We start from the raw sequence: 26948 nt of genomic DNA on the forward strand, positions 1-26948 counted from the left end.
TCGGTGCTGCTTGCCCTGGGCTGCATGTGCTGAGCCTACAGACTCTTTCCCATAGCAGATGGGGGGTGTCCCAGCCAGAGCTGGGCTCCCCGGGTGCGGGGAGCGGATGAGCCAGTGGGGGCTGGCGGTGGTGGAGGAACCAGGCCTGGACTCCTTTTATACTCTTAGGTCATTACATTGTATATCAGTTTGTTGGTGAAAAGGGAGGGTTTCTCAGAACGTCTCAAGGTGAGGTGACCAGCTGGCTGGCTGACATGTGATTGTCCCCCTGGGAAGTCTTGGGGGAGGCCTTCCAGACCGCTCTCCGTGGTCAGCCAGTGCTTGTTGGCCCACGAGCACGAGGGTCCCGACTTGTGAGGCCAGTGCTGTCCCCGAGTCCCCTTCAGCCCTCGCATGTCCCACACGGGTCCTTCACACTGTGACAGCAGTGTCACTGGGAGACCCAGCTCAGAAAGATGACCGATCTCTCTAGTTGTCACCTCTGCAGTCCGCTAGTGGTGGGCTCTAAGGAAAACCGTGTCCTCGTCCGGCGAATTGAGAACTTCGATCCTTAAAATGGCGCAGGGTGGTCTTTTCTATTTTTTTTTAATGTTTATTTATTTTTGAGACAATGCGAGAGACAGAGTGCAGGCAGGGGAGGGGCAGACAGAGGGAGACACAGAATCGGAAGCAGGCTCCGGGCCCTGAGCCGTCAGCCCAGAGCCCGATGTGGGGCTCGAACTCACGAACCGCGAGATCATGACCTGAGCCGAAGTTGGACGCTTAACCACCAGAGCCACTCGGGCGCCCTTGGGTGGTCTTTTTTAAATAGCAGTTTGTGTTCTGCCAGTGATGTGTCTCGAACCCGCCTCGTCATGATGTCTCGTGAGGTGCTCATTTGCGCTGTGTTTAGGGTGAAGACACGGTTCCTCTGGCCCTGTCGTGTGTGACTTCCGCGGGTGGGTGTTTTGTCCTAAAACTGAAGTGAAGGGGGGTCATTTAGAGCATCCTCATCCACCTGCGGGAAATAACTTATTTAAAAGACCGACTTGCTGACTCCAGGGGCCCTGGCAGGGCTGGTTGGTCCCAGGGAGGCCCCCTGGGGCCTGGCCTGCCCGGGGCTGTCGGTGGGAGGAGGGGGCGGGCAGAGCTCTTGATGTAAGGATTCTGGCTTCGGTTTCTGAGGGAAGCCGCACCCTTGGGTTCTCCCGTGCATCACCCGGTCTGGAAACGTCACCTGTCACCCGCACTCGTGTTCAGCACGGTGGTGCCCCGTGTGCGGTGGAAGGCGGGCCCGCGCCCTGCTGTCCAGCTCCTGCCGATGACTTCCCTGCCCTCCCACTTCACCCACCTTTTCTGTAGGTGACAAGGCTCTCGATGGCTACAGTAAAAAGAAGTACGTCTGCAAGTTGCTGTTCATCTTCCTCCTGGGTCATGACATTGACTTTGGGCACATGGAGGCCGTGAACCTGCTGAGCTCCAACAGATACACGGAGAAGCAGATCGTGAGTGTCGCCGGAGGGGGGCGGGGGTCGGGGTGGGGCTGGCATCCAGGACACCCGAGGCGGCCCCAGGGCCCCCCTCCCCTGCAGGAGGCAATCTTGCCCGTGGAAGGGCCTTTTCTCCTGGACAGTGTTCTTCTGATTTGGAGGCCGTTTCTTTCCTCGCTCTTTCTTTCCAGCTCCCCTGCAGCCGAGACTTCCTGTGGGTCTAGATGGATGCTGCAGGGAGCCAGGCTGGGGTGTCTGGGGCAGGCCTGCTTCCTGCCCCAGAGTGTCTGGCTAACTCACCGGCACGGACACCCCCCCCCCCCCCAAGCCGTGGTCCCTGTACAACTTTCCCTTTCTGGCAAGGCCGCCACACCCCCGCGGCAGAAGAGCTGGAGCTGCTCCTGGGCGTGCCCTTGCCCTGCTTCCCGCTCCCAGTGCCCTTCCAGATGGCGCTGGCACCTGGGCACCTGGGCCCCTGAAGCCCTCTCCGGCTTTGTAGCTTTAGCCCTGTAGCTCCTCAGAGTAGCAATATTTTTATGTTTTCCCCAGTGTTGCAAAGTTAACAGTTTCCTCTGTCCGAAAATTTAACTTGCAGGAAGTAAAATAACAAAAAACCAAAAAAACCCTAGACCCCCCCGGAATGTCATGAAGTATTGGTATTTACCTGATAAGAATTTGGGTGTCTGCCACGGACCAAGCAGTCTGCTGGGAGGCCCCTGGGGACATAGGGACCAAAAGCAGATGTGGGCCCTGCCCTTTTTCAGTGAGGAGACGGCATCATACAGTTCGTAAACGGAGAATTATAGCTGTGGCCAGTGCCCAGGGCAGAAGGTGTGGAGAGCTTTCTGGGGCCCTGAGAGGGGCTGGCCAGTAGGGAAGGTCCTCCAAGGAGGGCATCCTGAGCGGGGACAGAAGGACGAGGACTTAACTGGGGGATGAGGGCAGACAGAGCCAGTAGCGCCCAGCTGGGCTCACGCTGAAGGGGCAGCGGTGGCTGGAGGGGAGACGGGGGAGGTGGGCTTGTGGGTGGGGCCTTTCTCCCAAGGCCAACAGGAAGCTGCACAGGAGTTTCACCTGCACGGTCAGTGATGAGATGAGTCTCGAGAAGGTCACTGTGTCCCCTGCATGGGGGGAGTGTGGACGGCAGGGGTGACATGGGCTGGAGTTGGGCCAGTGGTGAGGGTGCAGAGACAGATCAAGAGAGAGGGTGAGGCCGGAGTGAGCAGGGTTTCGGGAACTCATCATGGTTTCTTGGGGCCTTCCAGTCAGGGTCCTTTCCGCCCTGTTCAGGACAGTGGTGAGTCCACATTGCTCACACGTGGTACCATGGATAGGTGAGTGGGATGGGAGGTGGGACTGGGGACCGAGGCGACTGGTTCCCATGGGGACGTCTAAGTGCCTCTTGGGTGCGTCCCTCAGGACTGTCACTGGTGCTTTCATCAGAGTGCAGAGGAACCCTCTGTGGCGCGACCCCTCCTGCAGGACACTGGGCAGTGGAGGCGTCGGGAGGCCGGCCCAAGGCTGGACGCTTGTGCCTTGTTGTCCGTGTCGACCCAGGTCGTCACGAGCTCTCTGTCCTCTTGTCTCTCCGGAACCAGGGCTACCTCTTCATCTCTGTGCTGGTGAACTCCAACAGCGAGCTGATCCGGCTCATCAACAACGCCATCAAGAACGACCTGGCCAGTCGGAACCCCACCTTCATGGGCCTGGCCCTGCACTGCATCGCCAACGTGGGCAGCCGAGAGATGGCCGAGGCGTTTGCTGGGGAGATTCCGAAAATCCTCGTCGCTGGGTATGTGTCCCGTGACTTGTCGGAAGTGCGTGTGTCTCTCGCGTTAAGTGAACCAAACATGCAGCTACTTAGAGGATTTCTAGGGTGAGTTCGTCTCCCTGTCTTAGGCAGCGGGGCAACCCTACGTGTAGGTGCCTGGCGAAGTCCCGTCACGCCTCTCCTGCCCCAGTACCGCCGGGGTTTGGAAGAGCATGGAAGAAGGGCCCTGCCGGCTGCAACCAACCGACAAGGGCCCGGCCTCCCACGCGGCTGCCGAAGAAGGAGCGCGTCGTCCTGGGTTGTGGCGCAGCACCCTTTCTCGCCCTTTCTCCAGAGTGTCACTGGGGAAAAGTTCAAGCACAGAATTCTTAGAGACCTACCCCCACCCCCTTTGATTTGGAGAGGGGCCACGTGGGGCAGAGTAGGCCGCTCTGGAAGGGTGCCACGGGGCATGGCAGAGGCAGGGTCCTGCGTTCGTGTTCCCGGACTCTGCTGAGCTGGGGAACTGACCCAGGGCCCACACCCTGGTGACACATCTGGCTCAACAAGGGCCCCAGGCCCGGGCACTTCGTCGGGACCAAGCTCTTCCAGGATGGCCGGCAGTGCGGACAGAGGCCACGGCGCTCTGGATGCCGGGACACCGCCCCAAACCCTGTGGCACACGGACGCTCCTCCCCGAGGCTCAGCTGTGCCTCCGGGGCGAGCCCTGGGTTGCACCAGTGACCAGAAGGGCTGTGGCCACACAAGCCCCGGAGGAGTGTCTGTCCGAGGCGTGTGCCACCAGAGGGAGATGGAGAGGCCAGGCCGGAAGCAAGGCCCCACGGGAAGGGGGGCGGGGCACTCACAGACACACGCCGGGAGCAGGTCACTCACTGGAAGGACAGCAGAGCCGAGGAAGCAGGTGGGGAGCCGAGACGACACTCCACGTCTGCCGATGAGAGCTGTGGGGCATGGTGGCCGCCCTGAGTGCAAACTAAGACAGAAGAGACTCGAGGGACTTGATGTGAGCAGAGTGACCCCGACGGGGCGTTCGGGTCCGGACCCCACCGGGGTGGGTGTGGGTTCAGGGCCGCACGGCACCTTGTTTTCCTCACTCGTTAGGGCTGCACCAGCTTGGGCAAGGCCTTCCCTGAACCCCTTTCCCTGCTCTGGCTGCCGCCTGGCCCTTTCCCCGTTCCTGGCGCACACCGGGGAACACGTCTGCGCCCTGCCTGCCTCCGCCCGCAGAAGGCAGGCTCCTGGGGGCTGAGGTTTCTGTCTGCTGTGGCCATTGCTTTATTTCCAGCGTTTTGACCAATACCTGGTACACAGTAAGTGCTTGAAAAATGCCTGTTGGACGAGTGTGACGTAAAACAGAGATAATCTCTGGAGAGCATTCAGATGGCAATTGAAGAACGCTTTCCTGAAGTAAAGGACGGACCGCACCTACAGTGAAAGGGCACAGGGGGCACACGGCGAAGCCCAGCGTGGACGGGACGGGGGAGAATCCTGCTGCGGGAAGACAGTTGAGCCGTGCCTGCGAGTTTCACAGCCTAGGGGACCTGGCGCGGTCATGCCCACCCCGCTGGATTACCTGTCAGAATCGAGGTCACAGACAAGCCTACACCAAGAGGCTCAGGCCGCGTGGTACCCACGAGCCCTATTCGAACGCCATTCCCAGCTCTTGAACGTGCAGTTAACCCACGGGCAGCTCAAGGTGAAGGGCTCAGGCTGGAGACGGCCAGAGATGGACTGAGGCATTGCAGGGGTGGCAGATGCAGAGGAGATTGTCAACAGTCAAATAACTGCACTGGAGTTGGCGCGTTGGGGGCGGGACGGCGGCCCCCAGCAGGCGTTCAGGAAGCGAGGGTGCCGGGCACTGGGCCGTGGGCCCAAGATAGAACTGACACAGAGCGGGCAGTGGCCTCCCCGGCCTCCCCAGGGGTGTCGGATGCCGTACTTCCCTCTCCTCGAATGTTCTTCTGGTGCAGGTCCCGGGGGCAGGAAGGCCCTCCCGTGCGAGCACGGAAACGCAGTGGTGACTTGGGGCGGCTCTGCCATAAGGCCTGCGGGGCGTGCTGCCTGCTCCTTGTGAGGATGGTGTGGGGCCAGAGAGGGCCAGGGACGGACTGCTCCCCCGGGGCAGTAGAATCCTACGGGGTTTCTGTGAAGGCAGTTTCTCCCGGGGGTAGAATGGGGAGCAGCTTGAGGGTTTCTTGTGTTGGGCTGGATTTAGGGCCAAGAAAGCTATGAGGCAGGTAAATGGTGACGACGGCCCCCAACCCTCCTCTCCCCTCCACGTGGAGCAGGAGCCCCCACTGCTTCCACCGTCGCCCTGCCGTGTTCTTTTTCAGACGGCCTCCACTGGGCTGTTCCCTGGTGGGCGGCTCAGCGGAATTTGGCTGGGGTTTGGTGGGGAGGAGGGATAAACAGCCCTGGGGACGTTCTCTGCCCGCCGCCAGCATTAAAACCGGAGCAGGAAACCCTCCAGATGTCCCTCTCTCTCCTGGGCTGTCTGCAGTCGTTCTGACCTAGCTTCTCAGTGTTTGCTGTGGTCCAGGGACCCCGGGCTCTGTGGCTCAGTGGCTACTTTTCACAGTCAACCACACGAAGGGGCAGGAGGGCATTTGAATCCCTGCCTCTGCTGTCCCAGCACAGAGAGAAGCAGGGGGTGGGGTGCTTCACAAGGGCACCCGACAGGGGTTTTGGACACGGGAGGAAATCGCCGGGGGCGTTTTGTGGCAGTGCAAGGCTCTCTGTTCTTTCTGTTTTGATTGTATGTTGTTAACTGAGTTTTGAAAAAAATACCGTGATCCAAGCAGAGAGGAGCATGAGTTGAACATGGTCAGTCTTGCACAGCCGAGGTCTTATTCAGCAGTTGGGAAAAATACCAGAACTGACACTTTCGGAGATGAGACACCTTTCCTGGTGGGATTCTTTGCTGTTGATTGTCTTGGGCAGGAGCCTGAGGCAGGTCTTCAGAGCAGAAGCCGTCTGTCACTGTCCGCACGTGGTCCACACGGACACCTCTCGGAGGCGGTGGGCGTGGGCTGGATCACACGGGAGGGTGCAGCGACCTGGTCTCCAGGTTACTCCGGGGTATGATCTGTGAGGCTCGGGGCCATGCTTAGCTTGTTGGGGCCACGTGGGGTGCCAGCCGTGTTCTCGAGCGACCAGCGGTGTTTGTCTTTCAGAGACACCATGGACAGCGTGAAGCAGAGCGCCGCCCTGTGTTTGCTGCGTTTGTACCGAACGTCTCCCGACCTCGTCCCCATGGGTGACTGGACGTCCCGCGTGGTGCACCTCCTCAACGACCAGCACTTGGTAAGTGCCTTTGGACCAGGGTCCTGCTCACCCCACCAAGTGACCGTCTCTGGGATAGCCATTAAAAAAACAGCAGCTCGGTGCTTTCTGAGGGGACACCGAGCTTAGTCCACTGAGCCTGTGAGCCTGTGTGCGCTCCTGTGGCTAGGGGGAGGGGCCCCTCCTTCCCTGGGGTGGGACCTGCAGACACGACCTCCAGCCCGCCCCAGAGCTAGCTGTCGCAAGGCTTCCCGTGTGCTGGGGCCGCACAGACCGGCAAGACCGAGTTCAGCGGCTTCTGGAGACACCCTGTCCAGGGAGGGCAGTCCGTGTGGTGTGCCTGTCTGTCAGGCGGTGGTGAGGGCGTCCGTGACCCCCGCCTAAGCTCCTGCCCGCAGTCTCGCTAGTCTGCACGACTGCTCCACAGGCCAGGCCCGAGTGTCCTCCCTGTGTCGTAGACAGGAATGTTTGGTGGTTGTGGTCTGACATGGGTCACAGGTCCGGTCCACACCAGCCGGGGCATACAGGGTCGTGACACCAGGAGATGGGGTCAAGTTGGAGCAGGCGTTCGGCACAGTGGCTTTGCGCTGTGCGAATTCTGTTGTAACACTGAGAGAATTGAAATGTAACACAGGGTTTCCTCCTGAGTAGATGGGGGTTAGTGTGCAAGCTGCTTACTATGTTTTTTCCCAGAAACGAACCTACCTCAAAAATTAAAAATAAATGATCATTGCGTGCAGATTCAGAGGAGAGAGCCGGTGGCCGTGTCGGCAAGCTTGCTGTGCTGCGGCCGCCCTGGGGGCTGTTCCCACGTTGTCGTTGCCCACGTTTACTGGGTGTTTGTGTCCAAGCACGGCAGCCCTCCCTGAGGGTGGAGCTCCACCTCTGTGGCCAAGTCCTGGGGAGAGGTGGAAGGGCCTGGGCGGGGGGGGTGGGGTTAGGGTTAGGCCTGCACGCCGGGTCACCCTCAGTCTGTTCAGGTTCAGACTCTGCTGGTAAAGCCCAGAAGCCATGCTGGTGGCCGTGAGGCTTGAGGCCACGGGTCCCCCACCAGACAGCCCCTGCGAGGCAGTGGGGCTTCTTCTAGTTTCGCACCTGAGGAAACCGAGGCTCGGAGAGACGGAACGGCTTCACATAGATGCGGATTTGAACCAGGAGGTGACGGAGGGTCAGAACTGGGACAGCTTGGGGGGCCCGAGCCACACGGCCAACCGACACCAAAGCCCTTGGCCAGCAGACGTCCACCCCCAGCACTTGTCAGAGTGACGGGGACTATCCCAACTGCCCGCAGGATTCCTCTCGCTGACACCCAAAGATCCTGCAGCCCCAGCTGTGGGGTCTGCTTTGGTGCCCTGATGCACACGACTCTGCTTCACCAGGTGCGCTGCCTGGCACATTCTTGGCTACAGGCCACCAGAACCCAGCTCGAAGCGGGAGAGGTGGAGGGGTCGGCCCAGCCAGACCACGGGAGGGCTGAGCCCATCATCACCCCGCCTCCTTTTATCCTGCCGTTCTCGGCCCACATTCACTGTTCTCTTGGCGCCTGTCCTCCGTGTGGCCTTGGCTTCCGTGTCAGAGACTTCCTGGCTTTGCCGGTGAAGGAGGCCTGAGACTTGGCTTTCTTTGGTCTCAAGGTCAAAGAACGCCCAGAGGGGTGTCAGCTGGGTGGCAGGGCGAGCCAGCGCCTGTGGGTCCTGTGTTCAGAGAGCAGTGGAAGAGCTGAGGGGGTGTGTGTATGTGTGGGGGGGGGGCAGGCCATGGGCTGTGGCCGGGGGGCAGCACCGAGGGCCATTTGGGCCTGCCCCGGTCTTCTCACACTGCCCTTCCTACGAAGACCCCTGCAGGGTGCAGAGGACGTGAGACACTGTGCTTTAGGAGTCTCCTCAGAACGCGCAGATTTGTTCTGTCCTCGTGGTGGGCCAGGCCGAGCCCCACACGCTTAGGAGCCGTGGGGACCAGCTCTGCCCTGGTGGGACCTGCGCGCTCACAAATACTGACCTGTCAGAGCTGGCTTGCGAAGGGAATCTGTTGGTACTTACTCTGCCCGCTGAGAAGTGGGCGTTGAGGCCAGTTAGGTCCGTTTGGTGCAGCCTTCACGCTGTCATTGGAAGGCTGAAGGAAGCGCTCAGCTCTGGCTCTCCCCCGCGGTCTCCGCGGCCGCCAGCTGCCGTCCTCGAAGCTTCGCAGCAGCTCGAAATGCTGGTCGTGTCCCACCTGCTCAGGAGCACGGTGGAGGATGGCCAGCCGGGTCCGGCGGGGGGGCCAGGGCTCTCCTGGGCTGTGTCCTCGTCCTCACCGTCGGTAGTGGCATTCCTTTGTTCACGTATCTGTGAGGGCGTCTTTACTTCACCAGCATCCGCCTTCAAGAGATGTGGATTGCCGGGAGCCGCTCCTGGTGGTGCCGGGACAGCCGTCTGCAGGGAGAGTCCCCGCACGTTGAGGCCGGGTGCTGTGTGGGGGCCCTGCAGGGAAGGAGTCTCGCCTGGGTCTGGGGTGCTTCGGGGGCCAGTGTGGTGGGGACACAGCCTGGACTGCTTCCAGAGAAGGGGAAGAGTGGGCTCTCTCAGTTGTTCTGCGCTGGAGTCTAAATAATGTCTCCCTCCCCAGTCCACACAGAGTGATTTTTTTTTTCTTTAAAAAAAAATTTTTTTTTTTTAACGTTTATTCGTTTTTGAGAGACAGAAACAGCGCACGAGTGGGGGAGGGGCAGAGAGAGTGAGACACAGAATCCGAAGCAGGCTCCAGGCTCTGAGCTGTCAGCACAGAGCCCCACATGGGGCTCGAACTCATGAACCGCGAGATCATGCCCTGAGCCGAAGTTGGACGTTTAACTGACTGAGCCACTCAGCTTCCCCTTTTCTCTTTTTACAAGATTTTATTTTACACCCAGTGTCAGGTTTGAACTCACAACCCCAGGATCAAGAGTCGCACGCCCCACTGGCTGAGGCAGCCAGGTGCCCCCACACAGAGTGATTCAAATCAGGGGCAGCAGTGATGCAGCTGCCCACAGGACCAGACAGGTGGCCAGACCCAGAGAAGGGCAGGAGGGCCAGTCGGGATGGGGCCTCCGCTGCCGCAGGGGTCTGGGCCACGTGTCCAGGCTTGCAAAGAGAAGCTCCAAAAAGAAAATGGGGTATGTGCGCTCTTGATTGTTAGAGATCTGTGAATCTGGCCCATGGACTACAGGTCTTTGCTCTCCATTTAAAGTTTTATTCGGAAAATGACTTTGCAATGAGAAGCCAGGCACTTTGGCTGCAGTCACAGCATGTATCTGTTGTGTCTGTTCCAGGGTGTGGTGACCGCGGCCACCAGCCTCATTACCACCTTGGCCCAGAAGAACCCCGAGGAGTTCAAGACTTCTGTCTCTCTGGCCGTGTCCAGGTTAAGCAGGGTGAGTCTGTCGATGGGAGTGGGTCTCAGGGTGCAGTTTGGTCTCAGCTATTTTAAATAATACGTTGGTTTATTAAATTATTAAATTAAATAATTATTAATATTAAATAATAATTATTGAATTAAATAATTAAATAAAATTATCAAGATAATTTTAAATAATACGTTGGTTTGCTGTTTAGAGTACAAGGTGTTTGGCTCAGTTTGCAAATTCAGGACTGAGGACTCTTCTTGGTTGGGAATTCTTTGGGTTTTCTTTCAACCTTTTTGTCAGTTGAGAAGTGTCCTGTCTGTACAGGAAGGTGCACGGAGCGAAACAGCCCGGCTCACACTCGTGCTGCCTAGGGTGGGGGCGGGGGTGCCGGCTGGGCCCCCTGCTGTGGGGAGCCCTGTCCTCACTCGTGTGGCCTCGCTCCTTGCTTTCCTTTCCTTTGCTGCCTGAGCGGGTGTCCTTACCTCTGTTGTCTAGCCCTGACTGCGCCCTGAATCTTCACACAGATGGATCCCGCGTATGGGGTGCACTCTTTTATGTTGGTCCCGTTATGCTCCGCCTTGTGGAATGGCCGTATTTGTCCTGTGTGCCGTTCGTTCAGTTTTGACGCTGTAGAATTTGTCTGAACACACAGCATACGTGCCCAGCGCTGAGGCGGCTGTGAATCACCTGCTGGGAACCGCTTTGCTGCCTCGGTTGGTGTGTGTGTGTGTGTGTGTGTGTGTGTGTGTGAGAGAGAGAGAGAGAGGGGGAGGGAGAGAGAGGGGGAGAATTGCTAGTGGGTGTGTCCCTGGAAGTGGCGCTGCTGGCTGGTGGGGTGGCCGCGCTTCACCTGAGGGGACGGTGCCAGGGCACTCCGCCAGCGGCGTGCAGTTCCCGCTGCTCTGCATCTTGGCTTTTTAAATGTTCGCCATTCTGGGGCGTGGCGGGGTCTCGTGATTTACGTGTCCGTTTTCTTCAGGGTCAGTGAGGTTGGGCAGCTCTGTGTGTTTATTGCTTTCTTGAACATCTTCTTCTGTGAAGTGCCTGTTAAGAAGTCTTTTGCCCACTTTTCTACAGAGTTAGCTTTTTTATTGTTTTGTAGAAGTTTCTCTACATATTTTAGATATGAGCACTTTCTTGGTTAGATTAAGTTGAACCAAACAAAATTGCCCACTTTTAACTATTACTGCTCTCCGAAAATGGCATCTCTGTATGCTTCAGTCTACCCTGTGTTTAAAAATCTTGTCCTACTCTGTGACTTGCCGTTTTACTCTCTTGGTGAGGTCTTCTATGGTCGGAAATTCCTCCTTTTAAAGCACCAATCCTTTCCTTTGTGGTTAGTGCTTTTTCTGCCCTACTTATGAGGTCTTTCCCAGTTCTGGGGTTTCATTTAGGTTGACCACCCACTCTGGGACTGGTGTCTGTATGTATCCAGTCCTAAAAGGCCTTCCTGCCCCCACACCCCCCCCCAACAGTGCCGCCTTGACCACAAACCACGGGGCTCTGTCTGTGCCTCCTTCCCTTGGTATCATCTCTGTTCATTTTACACAGCGGCGCACTGTCTTCGTTACTGGAACTTGAGGACAAGTCTTGATGTCTAGTGGAGCACGTGTCTTGTTCCCCCAAGAATCCTGTTGGGACTGCCTTTAATCTGTAGGTCAGTTTTGAGAGAATTCAAATCGTTACCGTATTGAGTCTTTGAATCTGTGACCATGGCATACCTCTCCATTTATTTGGGTAGTCTTTAATTTTTCTCAATAACGTTTTATAACTTTGTGAGTGGAGGTTCTTTTATCTTTTGTTAGATATCTTTATACAGTTTATTTTTAAAATGCTGTCCTCAAGGATATCTTAAAATGTTATTTGTAAACTACTATGGGTTGGTTTTAAGTAACTGGTGAAGCCATTTGAGATTGGGGTTTCTTTGTTGGCAATTTCTTTTTAAAAAAATTTTTTTTAGTGTTTTATTTATTTTTGAGAGAGAGAGAGGGGAGGGAGGGAGGGAGGGAGGGGTAGAGAGAGAGGGAGGGGCAGAGAGAGAGGGAGACACAGAATCTGAAACAGGCTCTAGGCTCTGAGTTGTCAGCACAGAGCCCCATGCGGGGCTTGAACTCATGAACCGTGAGATCATGACCTGAGCTAGAGTTGGACACTCAACCGACTGAACCACCCAGGCATCCCTGTTGGCGATTTCTTATTATGGATTCAACTTGTTTGATAAATTATGAGTCTTTGTATTTTCTGTCCTTTCATTCACTTTGGTTATGTTGCACTTTCCTGACATTTGCTAATGTGTCTAAATATTCAGATGTATCGACAGAAAGTTATCCTGCGCACGGGGGTCCGTAGTGCTGCCTCCTTCCTGGTGTTGATGCGGGTATTTGCACCTTCTCCCTTTCCCGATTAGTCGCAGCAATTCTTCTGATTTTGTTGCCCTCTCTATTATGTTTTTTTTCTCCCCGGCTAGTTTTGCTTCATATTTTTATTTCCTCTACTTTTTGGGTTAATCTGTTACTCTCTGTAGATCTTTGAGGTAAATTACTCATTGTTTTCTTTTTTATATTTGTTTCAAATGTGTACGTTTAGAGTTGTAAGTTTTTGAGTGTGGTGTTAGCAGCACGAGACGGCCTGTGTTGGCCCCCCTGTCCTGAGGAGCACGGTGCTGCTCCCCGTCTTCCTCCAGTGCCTGCCCGTGTGCCCTCTATCTATCGCTCTGCTTGTTCTGCCCATGCCTCAAACAGCATGGGGCTCACCTCCCTGCAGGAGGGGCCACCTCCTGGGTCCAGGCTGCTGTCTTGCAGCTGAGTATAGGAATTAGGTGAACCTTCCTGAATGTGTTTACCTAGGACCTAAAGTGTCACACCTGTGGCTTTGTAAGGCGGCGCTCCTCTGACTTCCCTGGCAGACACAGGAGGTGGGGAGGCACTGGGCTGTGTGTTAGTGGAAGTGAAATGTCTTAGGGGCGGTCGTGTATTCGGAAGGTGGAGGGGGTGTCTGCCCTGCCAAGGACTGTGATAGACAAGGAGATGGAGCCACGAATGGAGGAAGCTTGCTGTCTGGCCTCCGGTGAGCTCGTGGCAGGGGTCTGCGCTGGAGGGCTTCTCCCTTCTGAGGGGACTGAAGTTCTCCTTTTTGTGTTTTGTTCACTTTCTGCTCCACAAAGGAATGATTGGGTTTCTGGTCTGTTGAATTCTGTAGCGGTTCTGGGTCAGTGGTATAGGCTGGTTTGTGCCCACGGAGTGGGCCGGCCGTTGCACAGCAAGAGTGCGTGGGCTGTTCCCCAAAGTGACAGCGGGCAGCTGCTCTCCATGGGAGCCTGGCACGGCTGTGCTCCTTTACCTCTAAAATAGGAGACAACTAAATGTCCCTATTAGCTCATCGAATGGAACTGTTTCTCAGGTAGTGTGTGACCTCAGGACCACGCTGAGGGCCTCTCTAAATGACACCCGTCCGCACCCTGTGTTGTCTTACAGATTGTGACATCTGCATCAACAGACCTTCAGGATTATACCTACTATTTTGTCCCGGCTCCCTGGCTGTCCGTGAAACTTCTGAGGTTGCTACAGTGCTATCCACCCCCAGGTAACAGCTGCCAGCACAGACCTGTCTGAGAGGGGTTTGCTTCAGCATCGTAGGGTTACTCTTGTGTTGTTATCTTTACAAGACCTTTTCTGCTGCTAGTTCTTGTTCTGCGGGTCCTTTATGATGCTGCCACACATCTTGGCTTTCCCAGAGCAGCTGGTAGAGAACTCACAATTTTCTTGGGATTTGGGGTTATCTCTGCTTTTTAGATAATATGGTATCTGTCCTGTGCAGCTTTTTGAAACAATGTTTTTCAGTAAAACTGGAAACGCTTACAAGCTCTGTATTTTAAGTTGTTAATAATCTGTAAAACCTTAATATACACATTGGAGATATTTTTCTGTTCACGTTTTATTGCAAAGTGTTACTTTTGACTAATACGGTAAGTATCTAGAAACGGAACTTTTTTTAAAGTTTTTATTTATTTACTTTTGAGACATAGAGAGTGCGCGCATGCCCGCACGCAAGCAGGGGAGGGGCGGAGAGAGGTGGTGACAGATGATATGAAGTGGGCTCTGTGTGCACAGCACAGAGCCCAATGTGGGGCTCTAACTCATGAACTGAGATCATGACCTGAGCCAAGGGCAGATGCTTAACCAACTGAGCCACCAGGCATCCCTAGAAATGGAATTTCTTGATCAAAGGATGTAGATTCTTCCGAGTTGTCCTTTACACCGATTGCTCGTTGTAACCTTTACGTTTTAATCTAATTGGTTTTGTGCAAGATATTTCTTTGTTAGATTCCAGTAATTTCTCTTACTTCCATACTGAAGTATGAACTGCACACCTGCAGCCGAGCCTTCGTGTGGGGGGACTTCCCTTGAGCCGGAGCAGGACTGGCCTCCCCAACAGCCACTCCTTACTTCTGCCTCCCTCCCCGGCCGGCCCTGCCCGGCCTGGTGGCCGTCCCGCTCCTTCATTCTGAGATCTGGGGTGTCTCCACTCACTCGTGGGTGTGTTTCCCTCATGACTCTCCTTTCAGGGCTTGGCCACCTCTCTGCTCAAGCCCCGGGGCAGGGAGTGGGGGGAGCTCCCCAGGGCCCTGATGGCACCCCACCTGCGTCTGCAGGGCTCCGCTCTTCTTGACTGGCTGGGTTTGCTAACCCTGGGTGTGCTGGGGGCTTTGGGGGACATGCTGTACAGGTTGTGTCTGATATTTGATATTTTTATTGCTTTCTTATTCTTTTTTTTTGTCTATTATTTCTTTTTTCTGGTTTCATTAGAATTTTTAACATTTCTTTCTCTTTGTTGGTTTTGATAACAGTGTCTCTATTTCTATTGGAAATAGAAAGTGGAGGAAAAATCTTTTGTCCCCTTTCTTTCCAACTTTTATATTTCTTGTCTGCGTCTCCGAGATTTTCTTTTCTCTCTTCTAATTCAACGAAGGTGTTATGCATCTCATTTGCATTAAAATGTACGTGCAGTGGCGCCAGGCAGTTACATCCTCTCGCTGGAAAGAGCCGCGCACTCTGATGGGGAGCATGTGCTGGCCAGCCGTCTCCCCCTGGTTGTGAGGTGGTGCGGCTGGGGGGCAGGTGGCTCTGGGGGGCCCGGCCCGACAGCGCTCTGTCTCGCCCAGAAGACCCTGCAGTGCGAGGCCGCCTGACCGAGTGCCTGGAGACGATTCTGAACAAAGCCCAGGAACCACCAAAGTCAAAAAAAGTGCAGCATTCCAATGCCAAGAACGCCGTGCTCTTCGAGACCATCAGCCTGATCATCCACCACGACAGGTGCGTCAGCAGTGGGCGGTGCTCTCCTTCCCCGGCCTCTTCCCCGAAGCGTCCTGGGTGACGTCGGGTGCTTACCCGCTCCCCGACATGGACAGGTCGCCTCTGCCCTCCTCAGACGGGTGCGTGCTCCCTGCAGGCTCCTCTTCTGGTCTCTCCTCCGCTGCTTCTCTCTGGCCTCAGAACTTGCGCACCATCTGTCGCGGTGTTACCTTTCCCCGAGGGCCTCTCCTGTTTGTCCCGAGCACCCTGCTGCTGCCTGGCTTGTCCCGTGACCGCACAGGAAGGGGGGCGGGGGCCTGTCCGTGTGTGTCCCCGTTTGCCTTCCCGCGGCACGAAGCGACAGCCAGCGTTGGTTTGAGGCCTTTGTGGGGATGTGGTGGCCGTGGCCGAGTGTGTCAGCGAGCAGAGAGATTGGGGATGGGGGATGGATGGTTTGCTTCCTTGCGTTTTCTTCTCAGCTCCTGTAGCCTGACTTCCTGCCCGTGGCCTTGAGCCCAGTGCCTTGTTTTAGCATTCCCGTTAGCGTGCCGGGGTGGCTCCCATGCGGGGCTGTGGGAGACGCCGCCAGGGCCCCCACCAGTGCCCGCTGCTGCGCTCCACCCAAGGTGGTGTGGGGGCACGGTAGGCGTGGCCCACCCTCTCCCGGCCACCTTCCGCCTCGACGTTTTTGGACAGACGTAGTTTCTCGTCACAGAAACTCAGTCTGAGAGTCCTACTTCAGCAGGGTTGGGAACTGTTGAAAAGAAAACTTTAGAGGTCAGAGGAAGCCTTTTGGTCTTTATTGAATGCGTTTAAAGAGCCACAACATCACGAAGGTAAAGCGGAGAGTGAGCAGCAGGGTGGCGGAAACTTCTTGGCGGCTGGCGCTTCGGGACCCACCTCTCGTGTCTGCCTCTGTGCACGCGGCTCTCGGGACTCTTCCCACGGCAAGGCCTGTGTTCAGCCGTTCACCACGGCTGGCTGCCTCTGGCTGAGGTGACGTTTCCGGCCGCTCGGCGAGAGCCCGGAGCGTTCCCTCCGCCAGCTCGGCGCCGAGGCTCAGGAGGAGCTTGGTTTGGGACGGCGCCTCCGCCGCCACCGCCTCTTTGAAGTTGTGGAATCCTGCGCGCGAGGGGGCAGCGAGCTGAGCCGCTGCGAAACTGACCTCAGGGTTTGGGTCCGTGGCTTCCGGTGTGGGGGCCCCGAGGTCTCCTCTAGCAGTGCCGTGGCCGCGAATGCCACCCGCCTCGCCGACCTGTGCGTGGCCCTGTCTGTGAGGCTCCTACCGAGGAGCCCCCAGCCGCCCCCCTCTTCTCCTGCCCGTGCAGCGAGCCGAACCTGCTGGTGCGCGCCTGTAACCAGCTGGGCCAGTTCCTGCAGCACCGGGAGACCAACCTCCGCTACCTGGCCCTGGAGAGCATGTGCACGCTGGCCAGCTCCGAGTTCTCCCACGAAGCCGTCAAGACGCACATCGAGACGGTCATCAACGCGCTGAAGGCGAGTGCTCTGTCCTCGGGCTCTCGCTGCCGTGTCCCCGGGGGTCTGTTCTCTGTGAGGCGGGCTGAGAGCACGTAGTACCCAGCGCCGAGTCCCGCGCGTACCCGAGTCACGATAGGTGTTTGAATCAACACAAACTGTTCTTTTTGGTAGAAAGATAAAACATCTCGTCCTTGTCTCTGAGAAAAGTCACCATTCGCAAAAGAAAATCCGCTTTTCTCAAGGAATTAAAATTCCAGAGTTGAAGAGCCAGGTTGAGGTTACTTGCGCCTGTTACCTGCCTTTGTGAGCCTCCAGAGCAGGCCGTGTGGGCTCGCTCCGCAGGCTCGGCCGTGACAGCACCCCTGCGTTCTCCTTGCCGTGCTAGGTGCGCTGGAGAACGCGAGGCCAGGGGGGAGGCCACAGAGCCCGTTGTTCTGTCCCTGGCCTGACCCCGTTCCTTTGTGTGCTCGCATTTTTGGTGTGTGTTTTGAACGAGAGGCCACACGAGGGCCTGGCCCTGCTTTTGGTGTTCGTTATCAGTCACTGCCAGTCTCAGAAAGACTTGCCCTTGCTCTGGCCCGTGGTCCTGCAGTGGTGCTTCCCGGGCTGTCCCGTGCCGAGGGGCAGCTGGGGTCTTACTCCGCAGCAGAGGCTGAAGAGCAGGTGTGGGGTGGGGCCCGAGAGCAGCGCTCTGAGAAGCTCCCGGGGGAGGCAGAAGGTGCCAGTCTGGGACCATACAGTAGAGGCCTCTGACTGCCCCCCAGGGACGGGGCTGGATTCTGGGTGGGGAGAGTCAAGGAGCGAGGGGCTCCGTGTGACCTGTCTGTCGTGGGGAGGGGGGTGGTCCCGAGATCCAGACGGGGAGTGGGGGCAGTGCGCAGGTAAGTGTTGGGACAGAGTCGGGTGCCTGAGCCGCGTGGCCTGGTCACCTGGCCCGGGCTCTGCTCGTGCGGCTTTTCACTCTGCCTCGCGCCCCCAGACGGAGCGGGACGTGAGCGTGCGGCAGCGGGCCGTGGACCTCCTCTACGCCATGTGTGACCGCAGCAACGCCCAGCAGATTGTGGCCGAGATGCTGAGCTACTTGGAGACGGCCGACTATTCCATCCGGGAAGAGATTGTGAGTCTGAAGGCCGCCACGCTGCCACCACAGGACTTCCTTTCCTTAGAGTGTGTGATTCTGCCCTGGCGCTTGATCGGGAATCCGCTAGGTCCTGGGTCGAGATCCCTCTGCTTAAGCTTCCAGGCCGCGTTCTCAGGGGAGCCTTGCAGGCTTTTGGAAATGACTTGAAACAGCCCTTGCTAACAGGGACCCTCACAGTGAGGTAGTTTTGCGACGCAGGTGAGTAAGAGTGCAGACTTGTGGGCACCGCTCTGTAAGTTTGACCCTTGCCTTACTGCCTATGTGCTCAGCCTGTGCTCCTGCCTCTCTCGGATGCATCGAGCTCAGCCACCATCGGCGAAGCGGGTGTGCACGCCAAACAGATTGCCAAGAGTTCCGCAAATACTTATCGTGAGAAGCGCTGATCATGATACAGGTAGCCTGTGGCCAGCAGAGAGGGGCCCCGAGCGTGTGTGTGATTCACAGAGGGCTCAGCGTGAGCCTGTGTGAAGGGGTCAGCTGCTAAGGTTAGCGGTCCCGCAGCCTCTCATCCTATGAAAAGTGTGTCTTATTTGTCTTTCTGGGGAGCAAAGTGCCGTTGAGGCCTCCTTGGGAACTCTGGGGGCAAGTGCCCAGCGTCAGAGCTCCCCACAGCTGACTCTCAGCATTGCTCCTGGGCTGCTGTTGGGCTTGGAAATGAGAGGCTGGGAGCTTCTGAGCCCATGTGGCTCCGCATATAGCTGGACACTCAGGCTTCTAGGGGATCATTTACTAATGGCTCTGGCCCCTGTGGCCAGGCTGGGGCAGGTACTGGCTCTTTAGTGCTGAGTGGCGTGGCCTAATTACCACGTGGGCATGCTTTGATGAAGAGCGGGGCTGCCCTGGAAAAGAAAGAAGGTCAAGGAAGGCTTCTCAGAGGAAGCAGCCCTGGAGCTGAACCACTGAGCAGCCAGGAGAGAGGACACAGGCACTTCGGGGGGACAGGAGGGACAGGGGTGACCAGCCAGGAGAGAGGACGCAGGCACTTCGGGGGGACAGGAGGGATGGGGTGCAAGATCTAAGAATAGACGTGCAGGGAGAGGGGAGTCTGTTGTGGGGTAGGGGTGGGGTCACGTTTAGAGTGTGGCCAGGCAGCAGGGCCTGGGCTCCCGTTTGTGCGGGTGCAGCAGGTTCTGGGGACTGTACTCACTGGGGCACTGTTACCATCGTGGTTCTGTGTGTCCTGAGCTGAGACAAGAGGGGCCATGGTCTTCTGTGTGATTAGGTGGGTTTTTCTTTTTTTTTTTTTTGTAAGTCTTGTTTATTTTTGAGAGAGCTAGAGAAAGAGAGTGAGAGAGAGAGGGAGCACGCAAGCTCGAGCAAGCAAGGGAAGGGGCAGAGAGAGGGGGGAAGAATCTGAAGCAGGCTCTGGGCTGTCAGTGCAGAACCAGACGCAAACTGTGAGATCATGACCTGAGCTGAAGTTAAGAGTCGGACGCTTAACCGACTGAGCCACCCAGGTACCCCTGGGTAGGTTTTTAAGGTTTTGAATGTTAACCGGTTCCGTGTTGGCTCTTACTCCCTTTTACACGGTGAATGGCATTGCTCAGTTAGTTTCAGTCATACGAGGGGTAAGACAGATCTTCTGAGTTTGCGGTAAATGCTCTGTCTGGCCGTCTGTCCAGCCTGGTGTGTCGTATCATGCGTCCTGTGGTTGTGTTAGCTGCTGGGCGTCCGTACCTGGACGTGCTGCTTGCCCTGCCCATGGCGGGGCCTTTCTGTCCACGAGGAGTGCAGGTCATAGGCAAGGTGGTGGAGCGCCTGTAGCGTGGGTGAGGATTGGCAGAGGCAGGGCTCTGGACCCCGGGGGGGCCCTCGGGAGTCGCTGTCATGGAGTGCTGGGGGGTTCTGCAGGAGGTGGCAGTGAGCTCGTCCTGAGAGGATGACGGTACTTGGGGGTGGGCAGCTGGGTGGCAAGGAGGCGGCTCCGTCCGGTGGGAGCAGGGCATGTATGGCAGAGGCAGTGAGGCTGCTGTCCCGTGTCACGGTGAGAGGCCCCGAGTGCTCAGCTTCGGGGTGAGCTCTGGGCTCGAAGGATTGAAGCCGATGGAGGGCAGTGATGCGGCCTGAATTTTGGAATGATGCTCTAGGATCACTGTGGAGGGTCGCCGCGGAGGCCAGAGAATGGGCAGAGCAGGTGGGTGGTGGTCCAGGCCCCAGCAGGAGATCTGGGGGCGCATTCAGGAGGGCGACGCAGCAGGGAGGTAAAGACAGGCAGCTGCGTGAGGGACACGGTCTAGCGTTGGCGGCTGGTGCTGTTTGGGGGGCTTGGTGCCCTAAGAAGGTGGCGTGGGTGGGGACGAGGGTCTGCTTTGGGTCAGCCCAGTGCCATTGCCCCTGGGCAGTGCGTATGGCCCGCAGAGTCCTCTGGAGGGCGTGGGGGTAAATGAGTGGGTGGGGTCCCCCGTGCAGAGTTGAGGGAGGCTGGCCAGAGCAGGAGAACCCAGAGAGCCCTGCCGCCCTGAAGGCGGGCTTGCTGGGAAGGGCTGCCCGGGCTCTGGTCCGTGGCGGCGGTGCAGGGTCGCCATGACCTGGCTGGACCGTGTCTCTCCCGGTCTATTCCTGGAGGGCAGTTTGGCTTTCCCCAGTGAAATCTGCAAATCTCAACTTTCTGGGCTCCCTTGAGAATGTGGTGGAAGCTTCTTGCACACCCGAGCTTTGGCACACGCGTTCAGGTCCTTCCGAGGCCCTCGAGTTGACGCGGCGCTGGCGGCTGCGGGGCCCAGAGCGGCTGCCCTGAGCGTCCGCACCCTGCAGGTGCTGAAAGTTGCCATCTTGGCGGAGAAGTACGCTGTGGACTACACGTGGTACGTGGACACCATCCTGAACCTGATCCGGATCGCCGGCGACTACGTGAGCGAAGAGGTGTGGTACCGCGTCATTCAGATTGTCATCAACCGCGACGACGTGCAGGGCTACGCTGCCAAGACGGTGTTCGAGGTACGGCCCAGACGCGCCCTCGGGATAGGGCGTGGGGTTCTGGCGGGCGTCGCCGGCCTCCCTGTGTCTCCTGCCCACCGTTCTGGGAGGTCCCGGCTCCTATGCTGTGGACACCACCTCTGCTTGAGCCTTATCTCCAGCACGTGCAGGGTCTCCATTGGTGAGGGGCGTGTGCCCCCTGGAGGATGCTGGTGTGCACCTGCCCCCGCCTGGGGCCCGAGTAGAGCGTGGCTGTTGTTCTGGGGCTGGCATTGGCCGCATTTCTGCCTTTGGCGCTTCCCTGCTACTGACCTACCTGCTGAAGTGGCGGGAAGGCAGGGAAGGGGCAGATACTAAAGCCGGAGGGTCTCGGGGCAGCTCTGGCGGAAGCTCGCACTAACGTGAAAAACAGGCCGTACGGGAGGGCGGCCTGAACCCCGTGTGGGCCCGGTGCCCCACCACCTCCCAGCGACTTTACCCTGCCGTCAGACGCCTCCCAGCTCTTCTACCTGTGCCGCGAGCCCCTGTGCATCAGGGTCACAGTGCTCACGGTTTCACAGGCTCTTCAGGCCCCGGCGTGCCACGAGAACCTGGTCAAAGTGGGAGGCTACATCCTGGGAGAGTTTGGAAACTTGATAGCTGGGGACCCCAGATCCAGGTGAGAGACCCCGTGGGAGCCGGGTGAGCACCGCGCCGTGATGCCGGCTCCGTGCTTCCTGGTTCTCACCTGGTGGCCGAGGGGAGGTTGACAGGTGTCCTCACCTGCTTGTTGGGACAGCAGGGCAAGAGCACTTCCGCTCCGGATTCGTGTGTTTTTATTCTCGTTCAAGCCGTACAAAAGTCAGGACTCTTGTTGACAATAGATGCGTGGTCACGTGGCTCCCATTGCCACAGGGAAGCGTGCTCTTGTGTGGGACAGGAGGCGCACGCCTGCCTGCGCGGGAGCGGTTCTGGTCTAGCGCAGGGGCCGTTCCCCAGAGCCACTCCTCGCTCGCGCCCGTGGGTGAGGTGCGTGGGCGCAGGGGCAGGGGGACACGGACGACGCGCTCCCGTCCCGTCTGTGCCCCACAGCCCCCTGATCCAGTTCCACCTGCTGCACTCCAAGTTCCACCTGTGCAGCGTCCCCACCAGGGCGCTGCTCTTGTCCACCTACATCAAGTTCGTGAACCTGTTCCCGGAGGTGAAGACCACCATTCAGGACGTGCTGCGCAGTGACAGCCAGCTGAAGAACGCCGACGTCGAGCTGCAGCAGCGGGCCGTGGAGTACCTGCGGCTCAGCACGGTGGCCAGCACCGACATCCTGGTAGGCCCCGGTGGCTCGGAGAACCCCTGCCGCACCGTCCCTCGCCCTGGGGCCGGGAGCTGCGGGGCTTTCCGCCGCCGTGACTCCGGGCTTCTTCCTCCAGGCGACCGTCCTGGAGGAGATGCCGCCGTTTCCGGAGCGCCAGTCCTCCATTCTGGCCAAGCTCAAGAAGAAGAAGGGCCCGGACACAGCCACGGGTCTGGAGGAGGCCAAGCGGGAGAGGAGCGCCGCTGTCAATGGGGGCCCCGAGCCTGCCCCGGCCAGCGCCGCGGTGGGTCCCTTTCTGGTGGCGACGCCCGCATGAGCTCCTGGGTCGCCGGCTCCCCGAGATTCGGCACCAGCAGAGCATTTGCCCCCTGGGGAGAATGTGTTGTTGGGTGTGAGGTGTGTGCCGAGAACGCAGTGGTGGGACCCGGCCAAGCCCTCGCCTCTCCTTCACCTCTGACCTCAGAAGGTGCTCCCCCCCCCCCCAGGTGCCTGGGCCTCATCTTCCAGACTGGCCTTCAGACTGCCGTCTCGGGCCTACAGTCCCCTCCCATCTCCTCTCTGTCCTGAGTGGTTCAGACGATGTGAGCGCTCGCTTCTTCTGTGGGACTGCCTCGCGTAGGAGGCCGTCCGGCTGCTCTTTGTTGGTGTAGAGCGGACCCACCTCACACCTTATCCTGTTCTTAGAGGTTTTCAGCAGTGACTTGGGTTAGGGCCGGTTTCCCTTTTCTGTGTGACGTGCTGAGGGCATTCACGTATAAACGAAGACCTGTCTTTTGATGTGCGTCTGTCTGGGGGAGGTGTCATTTTGAGAGTTGTATTTGTTTCTTTTCTCTCCCTGGCTCGAGCGACAGCTTCGTGGGAACGCACACGCCAGCCCTGCCCCGTGACCCCCAGCTGGGCGCCATGACCAGCTCCCCAGGACTGTGGGCTTTCTGCTTGTCCGTTCTGGGAGGAGGCCTGGAGAGCTTTGTGTCGTCTCTGGGATCTTGGCCCAGGGGTGTGAATAATGCCTCTTAATGATATCAGGTGGCCTTTGTGAAGAGGAGTGTCAGAGGTGACATGCGCCTGTGTGCAGACAGACCGAGGCCTTGGGGGCTGGCTTGTCAAGGGCGTGATTATGCCTGAGCCGTTGTGCTCCTTGATGGGGTCTGTGGCCTCTCCCCTGGTCTACTTGTGTGTCCCTTTGACCGTGTGTCTGGCCCTCAAGCCGAGGATCCTGGGCCTGCCGTGAGCCCTGTATTCAGGCCTCACCGGGCCTCCTGGGGGAGAGAGGAGGCAGCCAAGGGGCAGTGGGTCTCTGCACGCCTGCCTTGGGGCAGAGCTCGTTGTGGGACCTGGGCAGGGCGTGGCTGTCCAGGTGGGTCTTCCCAGCAGAACAGCCTTGCTTTTGTCTGTTGTAACTTTCAGGGCACATATTTGACTTCATTGGACAAAAGATTTGCCTATTGTCAGAAGCGTGTGAACCGTTATTCGGGAACCAGTGGTAAAGATCTTTCAATAGATGGCAGAGGCGACACAGTCCCCATAACTCCCACGTAGGCTGTAGTTTGTCAGCTATGCCAGATACCTTCCTTGCATAATTCAGAGCCAGGTTCAAAGCCACCTGAGTTCTGCCCCTGACCCTCCTCAGGTGGGCAGACTCCTATGGCAACAGTGTCAGTAAAAAACAGTGTCCTGTGAGTAGCTGTGCTCCCAGGAATGCCGCTGCAGGTGCAGTGAGGGGCAGGAACCACCTTGACAGGCCACGTCCAGATGCCGCTGGCTCCTGATACCTCCTCTGACAGCTCCTCTGGGGTCCCCGTCCCCCAGGCTCCTCCTCTCCCAGACTCTCCGCTTCCTGAGGGGAGCCTCGGCAGGGCTGGGAAGGAGGGGCCGTCACGCAGAGCACACGTTTTGTAACGCCTCGTTTATCTTGGAATAGAATTCGTATGTGATATGACATACCTAGGATGTAATTTTTTAGAAATCCTTTAACTTAACCTGAAAGAGAAACGTTTATACTAACGTTGATTTTCATGTGTAACTGCTCAGCACGGCCACACTGGAAGCAGGTGGCCGTCAGAGGCCTGGCCCGAGGTGTGCCTGGCCAGTGCCCAGAGTGGGCGTGCCCACACGCCGGGGGTAGGGGTGGGGGGGCAGGAGGAGAGTACTTGGCCTCCCTCAGCTGTCCCTTCAGGGTAGTTGTGTTCTGGAAAGATGGACATGGGTTAAGCCCGACCAGAGTGTGAGCGCAGTAACGTAAAATGAAGCCGGGTGCAGTCTCGGATAAACTGATTTTGACCTTCACGAATGCTCAGTGGGACATTCAGAGGTCACTCAAGACGAGTCCTCAAGGCAGAGCGGCTCATCCCTGGTTCTTGCGGCGACATGGCCCCTGGTCGTAAGCAGAGCCCCACGTGTTTATAGGGGTGCGGGGTCAAAGTGTGAGTGTCAGCTTGGGTGAGTGGTTTGTGTTGTGCGTGGCCCTCGGTGGCTTTTTCTTTTGCCTCGGATCAAAAAGTAATCATTTAAAGAAAAAATGGTCTGTAGGCTTTTCGTCTATTTGTCCTCTATAACTCCATAAGGCCTAACACGTGGCTAAACCAAGAACGCACCCAAAGTAGCTTGCCCACTTCTTTGTCTCTTCAAACTCAGTCTCACTCTGGAACGTCGACAGTAACGTGCGTGGTCTCGTTTCTTTTTGATCTCTTTTATGGCAAAAGTGTTTTCAGAACTTTTTTTCCCCATTCAGATGATCGTCACAAAAAAAGTTTGGCTGTCTTTGCAGTTGTGTGAGATGGTGACCGATCTTCAGACTTGGCTCTGGGGTTGCAGTCTCCCCTCACGTGCTGGGCCCTTGCCCCGCACAGCCTGGCTGTGATCCCTGGAGGGGAGGCGCGGGCACTCGCGCTTGCTAGGCCGTGGCGTGCCAGGAGTTTCCCCGCTCACCCTCTCCCTCCCTGTTTTCCAGTCCACGCCTTCTCCATCGGCGGACCTCTTGGGTCTGGGGGCCGCGCCCCCTGCGCCTGCGGGCCCCCCACCGTCCTCCGGCGGGCTGCTCGTGGATGTATTCTCAGACTCACCCTCTGCGGTCGCGCCACTGGCTCCCGGCTCCGAAGACAACTTTGCCAGGTAGTTGGTCTCCCGTGTTCTCGACACAGGGACTCTTTCCTGCTCTGACCACCCAGGGCCCACGGTCCGCATAAGCTGGTCCTTACTGCCCAGGCCCGCCCTGGAAAAGCTCAGGGCACCGGCCTGCTGGGTGGGGTTGCTCCAGAACCACCCCCACAGCTCCACAGGTCGTCAGTTTTCACGAGGTGCGGGTAGCTCACCGTCACCAGGAAGATCGGGTGGAAAGGAAGAGCTTCAGGCACTGGCCGTCCGCGTTTCTGAGGCGCATGCTGGCCTCTCACCCGCCTGCGACCGTGCCCCTCTGGCTCCGCACCCTGCCGTGCGGTCGCGCCCCTTCTGGCCCCCGACGTCAGTCCCTCTTTGTGTGTGCCTTGCGGGCGCCCAACCTCTGCTTTCTTGTTAACACACACTCTCAGTCGCGCCCTCAGTCCCAGCCTTCCTGTGTCCCGAGGCACGCACTGCCCCCCACAGCCAATGTGGTCTTTCTGGCTTCCTGTCTCACCTTCCTGGAGGCGCCACGTGCCTGGCTGTGCGTAGCCCCCACTGCCCACGAGCCCCGGACGGGCCCCTGCACCCCCCGCTGCTGCTCTGCTCAGCGTGTTTCTCTTCCTGCTCCGTTAGCTGTGCGGTTCCATACCTTTCCCCTGTTGGCTCTCTGTCCCTCGAGTCCCTGCCGGTCTCAAGTCCCGCAGGGGGTGTGGGAGGGCTCGGCCTGGGTGCGGGGGCACGCCGGCCGGAGAGGAGCACCTTTACTGAGCGGCCCCTCGTTCTCCTGAGTCTGACGACAGCAGCGGGACTCGTGCGCTTGCGCAGTTGCCCTGTGTCTTGGTGTCCGTGCCGCGTGCGAATTCTTACTTCCTGCTGCTCGTCGAAGATGATGAGGCGAGGTGGGTTTGGACGGGTGCACGTTGCCGTCGGTGGCTTCCAGAAGTGCCGCGTTGGAGATTGGAAAGCACTGCAGACCCCAGGCTGCGAGGCCCTTGGTGCTGGAGCGGCGTGCGTCCCTGGGACAGTGCCTGCTCGAAGCTGGGCCTGCTGGTCTGGGTGGTGGCCCGGGCAGGGGCTTTCCCCAGCGTTCTTGGTCCTTGCTGTGTGTGCAGGTGCATGTGGTGCCCGGGCCACGGGCTTCCTCGTGTGCACGACGGGGTGGGAGGCCTGGGGGGCGGGTGTCTACGGTGGGAACCCTTGGAGCCATTTGCTCGGCAGCTTGCCCGCTTCCAGGCCCCCAGTCCGGGGTGGGGGGTGGTGTGTGTGTGTGTGTGTGTGTGTGTGTGTGTGTGTGTGTGTGTGGTTCTGGCTGTCTGGGCCGTGCTGTGGCCTCAGAGGGGTGGTGAGGGGTCTGCTGTGGGCCGGGTGTAGGTGCAAGTGAAGGGTGCTTTGGGACCAGCGCCGCTGGCGGTGGGGGAAGGTTGCGTTCTCCCGAGGCTGTCACAGGTGCTTGTTATAAACCTGTAATCCCACAGGGTCAGGTTTTGGTTGGGGTGACCCTTTAAGAAACAGCTATCCAGCCAGCCCTTGACTGTCACCTAGTGGGCCATCAGTCAGTGCCCTTGCCATCTCCTTGGCAAATGTCAGATTAAAGTGGTTCAGCCCAAGCCAGCAGTGCTACGTGCGCTACAGGGCCTTGGATCTGAGGGTGGGGCACTATGGGCTGCCCCCTCCTCGGGTCTGCAGGGGCGGGGATGTGAGGGGCTCTGCTGCCCGGTCACTTCTTTCTGTCCCCTTGGGCTCAGTTCTGGGCAAGCGTGTGCAGAAGGTTGTGCATACGGAATGGACGGCATTTGACCTTGTGAGGCTTCGCGTGGGGCTCGAGCCGGAGAGAGAGCCCGTGGT

General features: G+C 58.1%; 1 protein-coding gene across 2 annotated transcripts in view; it reads left to right on the forward strand.

Moving 5' to 3' along the window:
* The window catches only part of AP2A2 (adaptor related protein complex 2 subunit alpha 2), an 82513-nt gene that overhangs the window by 49491 nt on the left and 6074 nt on the right, over positions 1-26948 (forward strand). The window contains exons 3-15 of one of the 2 annotated variants that reach the window (XM_081790192.1): positions 1342-1484; positions 3068-3261; positions 6414-6543; positions 9812-9913; positions 13360-13468; positions 15048-15198; positions 16506-16674; positions 17636-17773; positions 20552-20734; positions 21274-21371; positions 21785-22016; positions 22120-22287; positions 24955-25115. In XM_081790192.1, the coding sequence (XP_081646318.1) occupies positions 1342-1484; positions 3068-3261; positions 6414-6543; positions 9812-9913; positions 13360-13468; positions 15048-15198; positions 16506-16674; positions 17636-17773; positions 20552-20734; positions 21274-21371; positions 21785-22016; positions 22120-22287; positions 24955-25115 (1978 nt within the window). The remainder of the gene's footprint in view (positions 1-1341; positions 1485-3067; positions 3262-6413; positions 6544-9811; positions 9914-13359; positions 13469-15047; positions 15199-16505; positions 16675-17635; positions 17774-20551; positions 20735-21273; positions 21372-21784; positions 22017-22119; positions 22288-24954; positions 25116-26948) is intronic. The other variant, XM_081790193.1, reaches the window with a different exon arrangement.

This window comes from Panthera onca, chromosome D1, assembly GCF_046562875.1.
Source record: "Panthera onca isolate mPanOnc1 chromosome D1, mPanOnc1 haplotype 2, whole genome shotgun sequence".
In the NCBI taxonomy this organism is placed as follows: Eukaryota; Metazoa; Chordata; class Mammalia; order Carnivora; family Felidae; genus Panthera; species Panthera onca.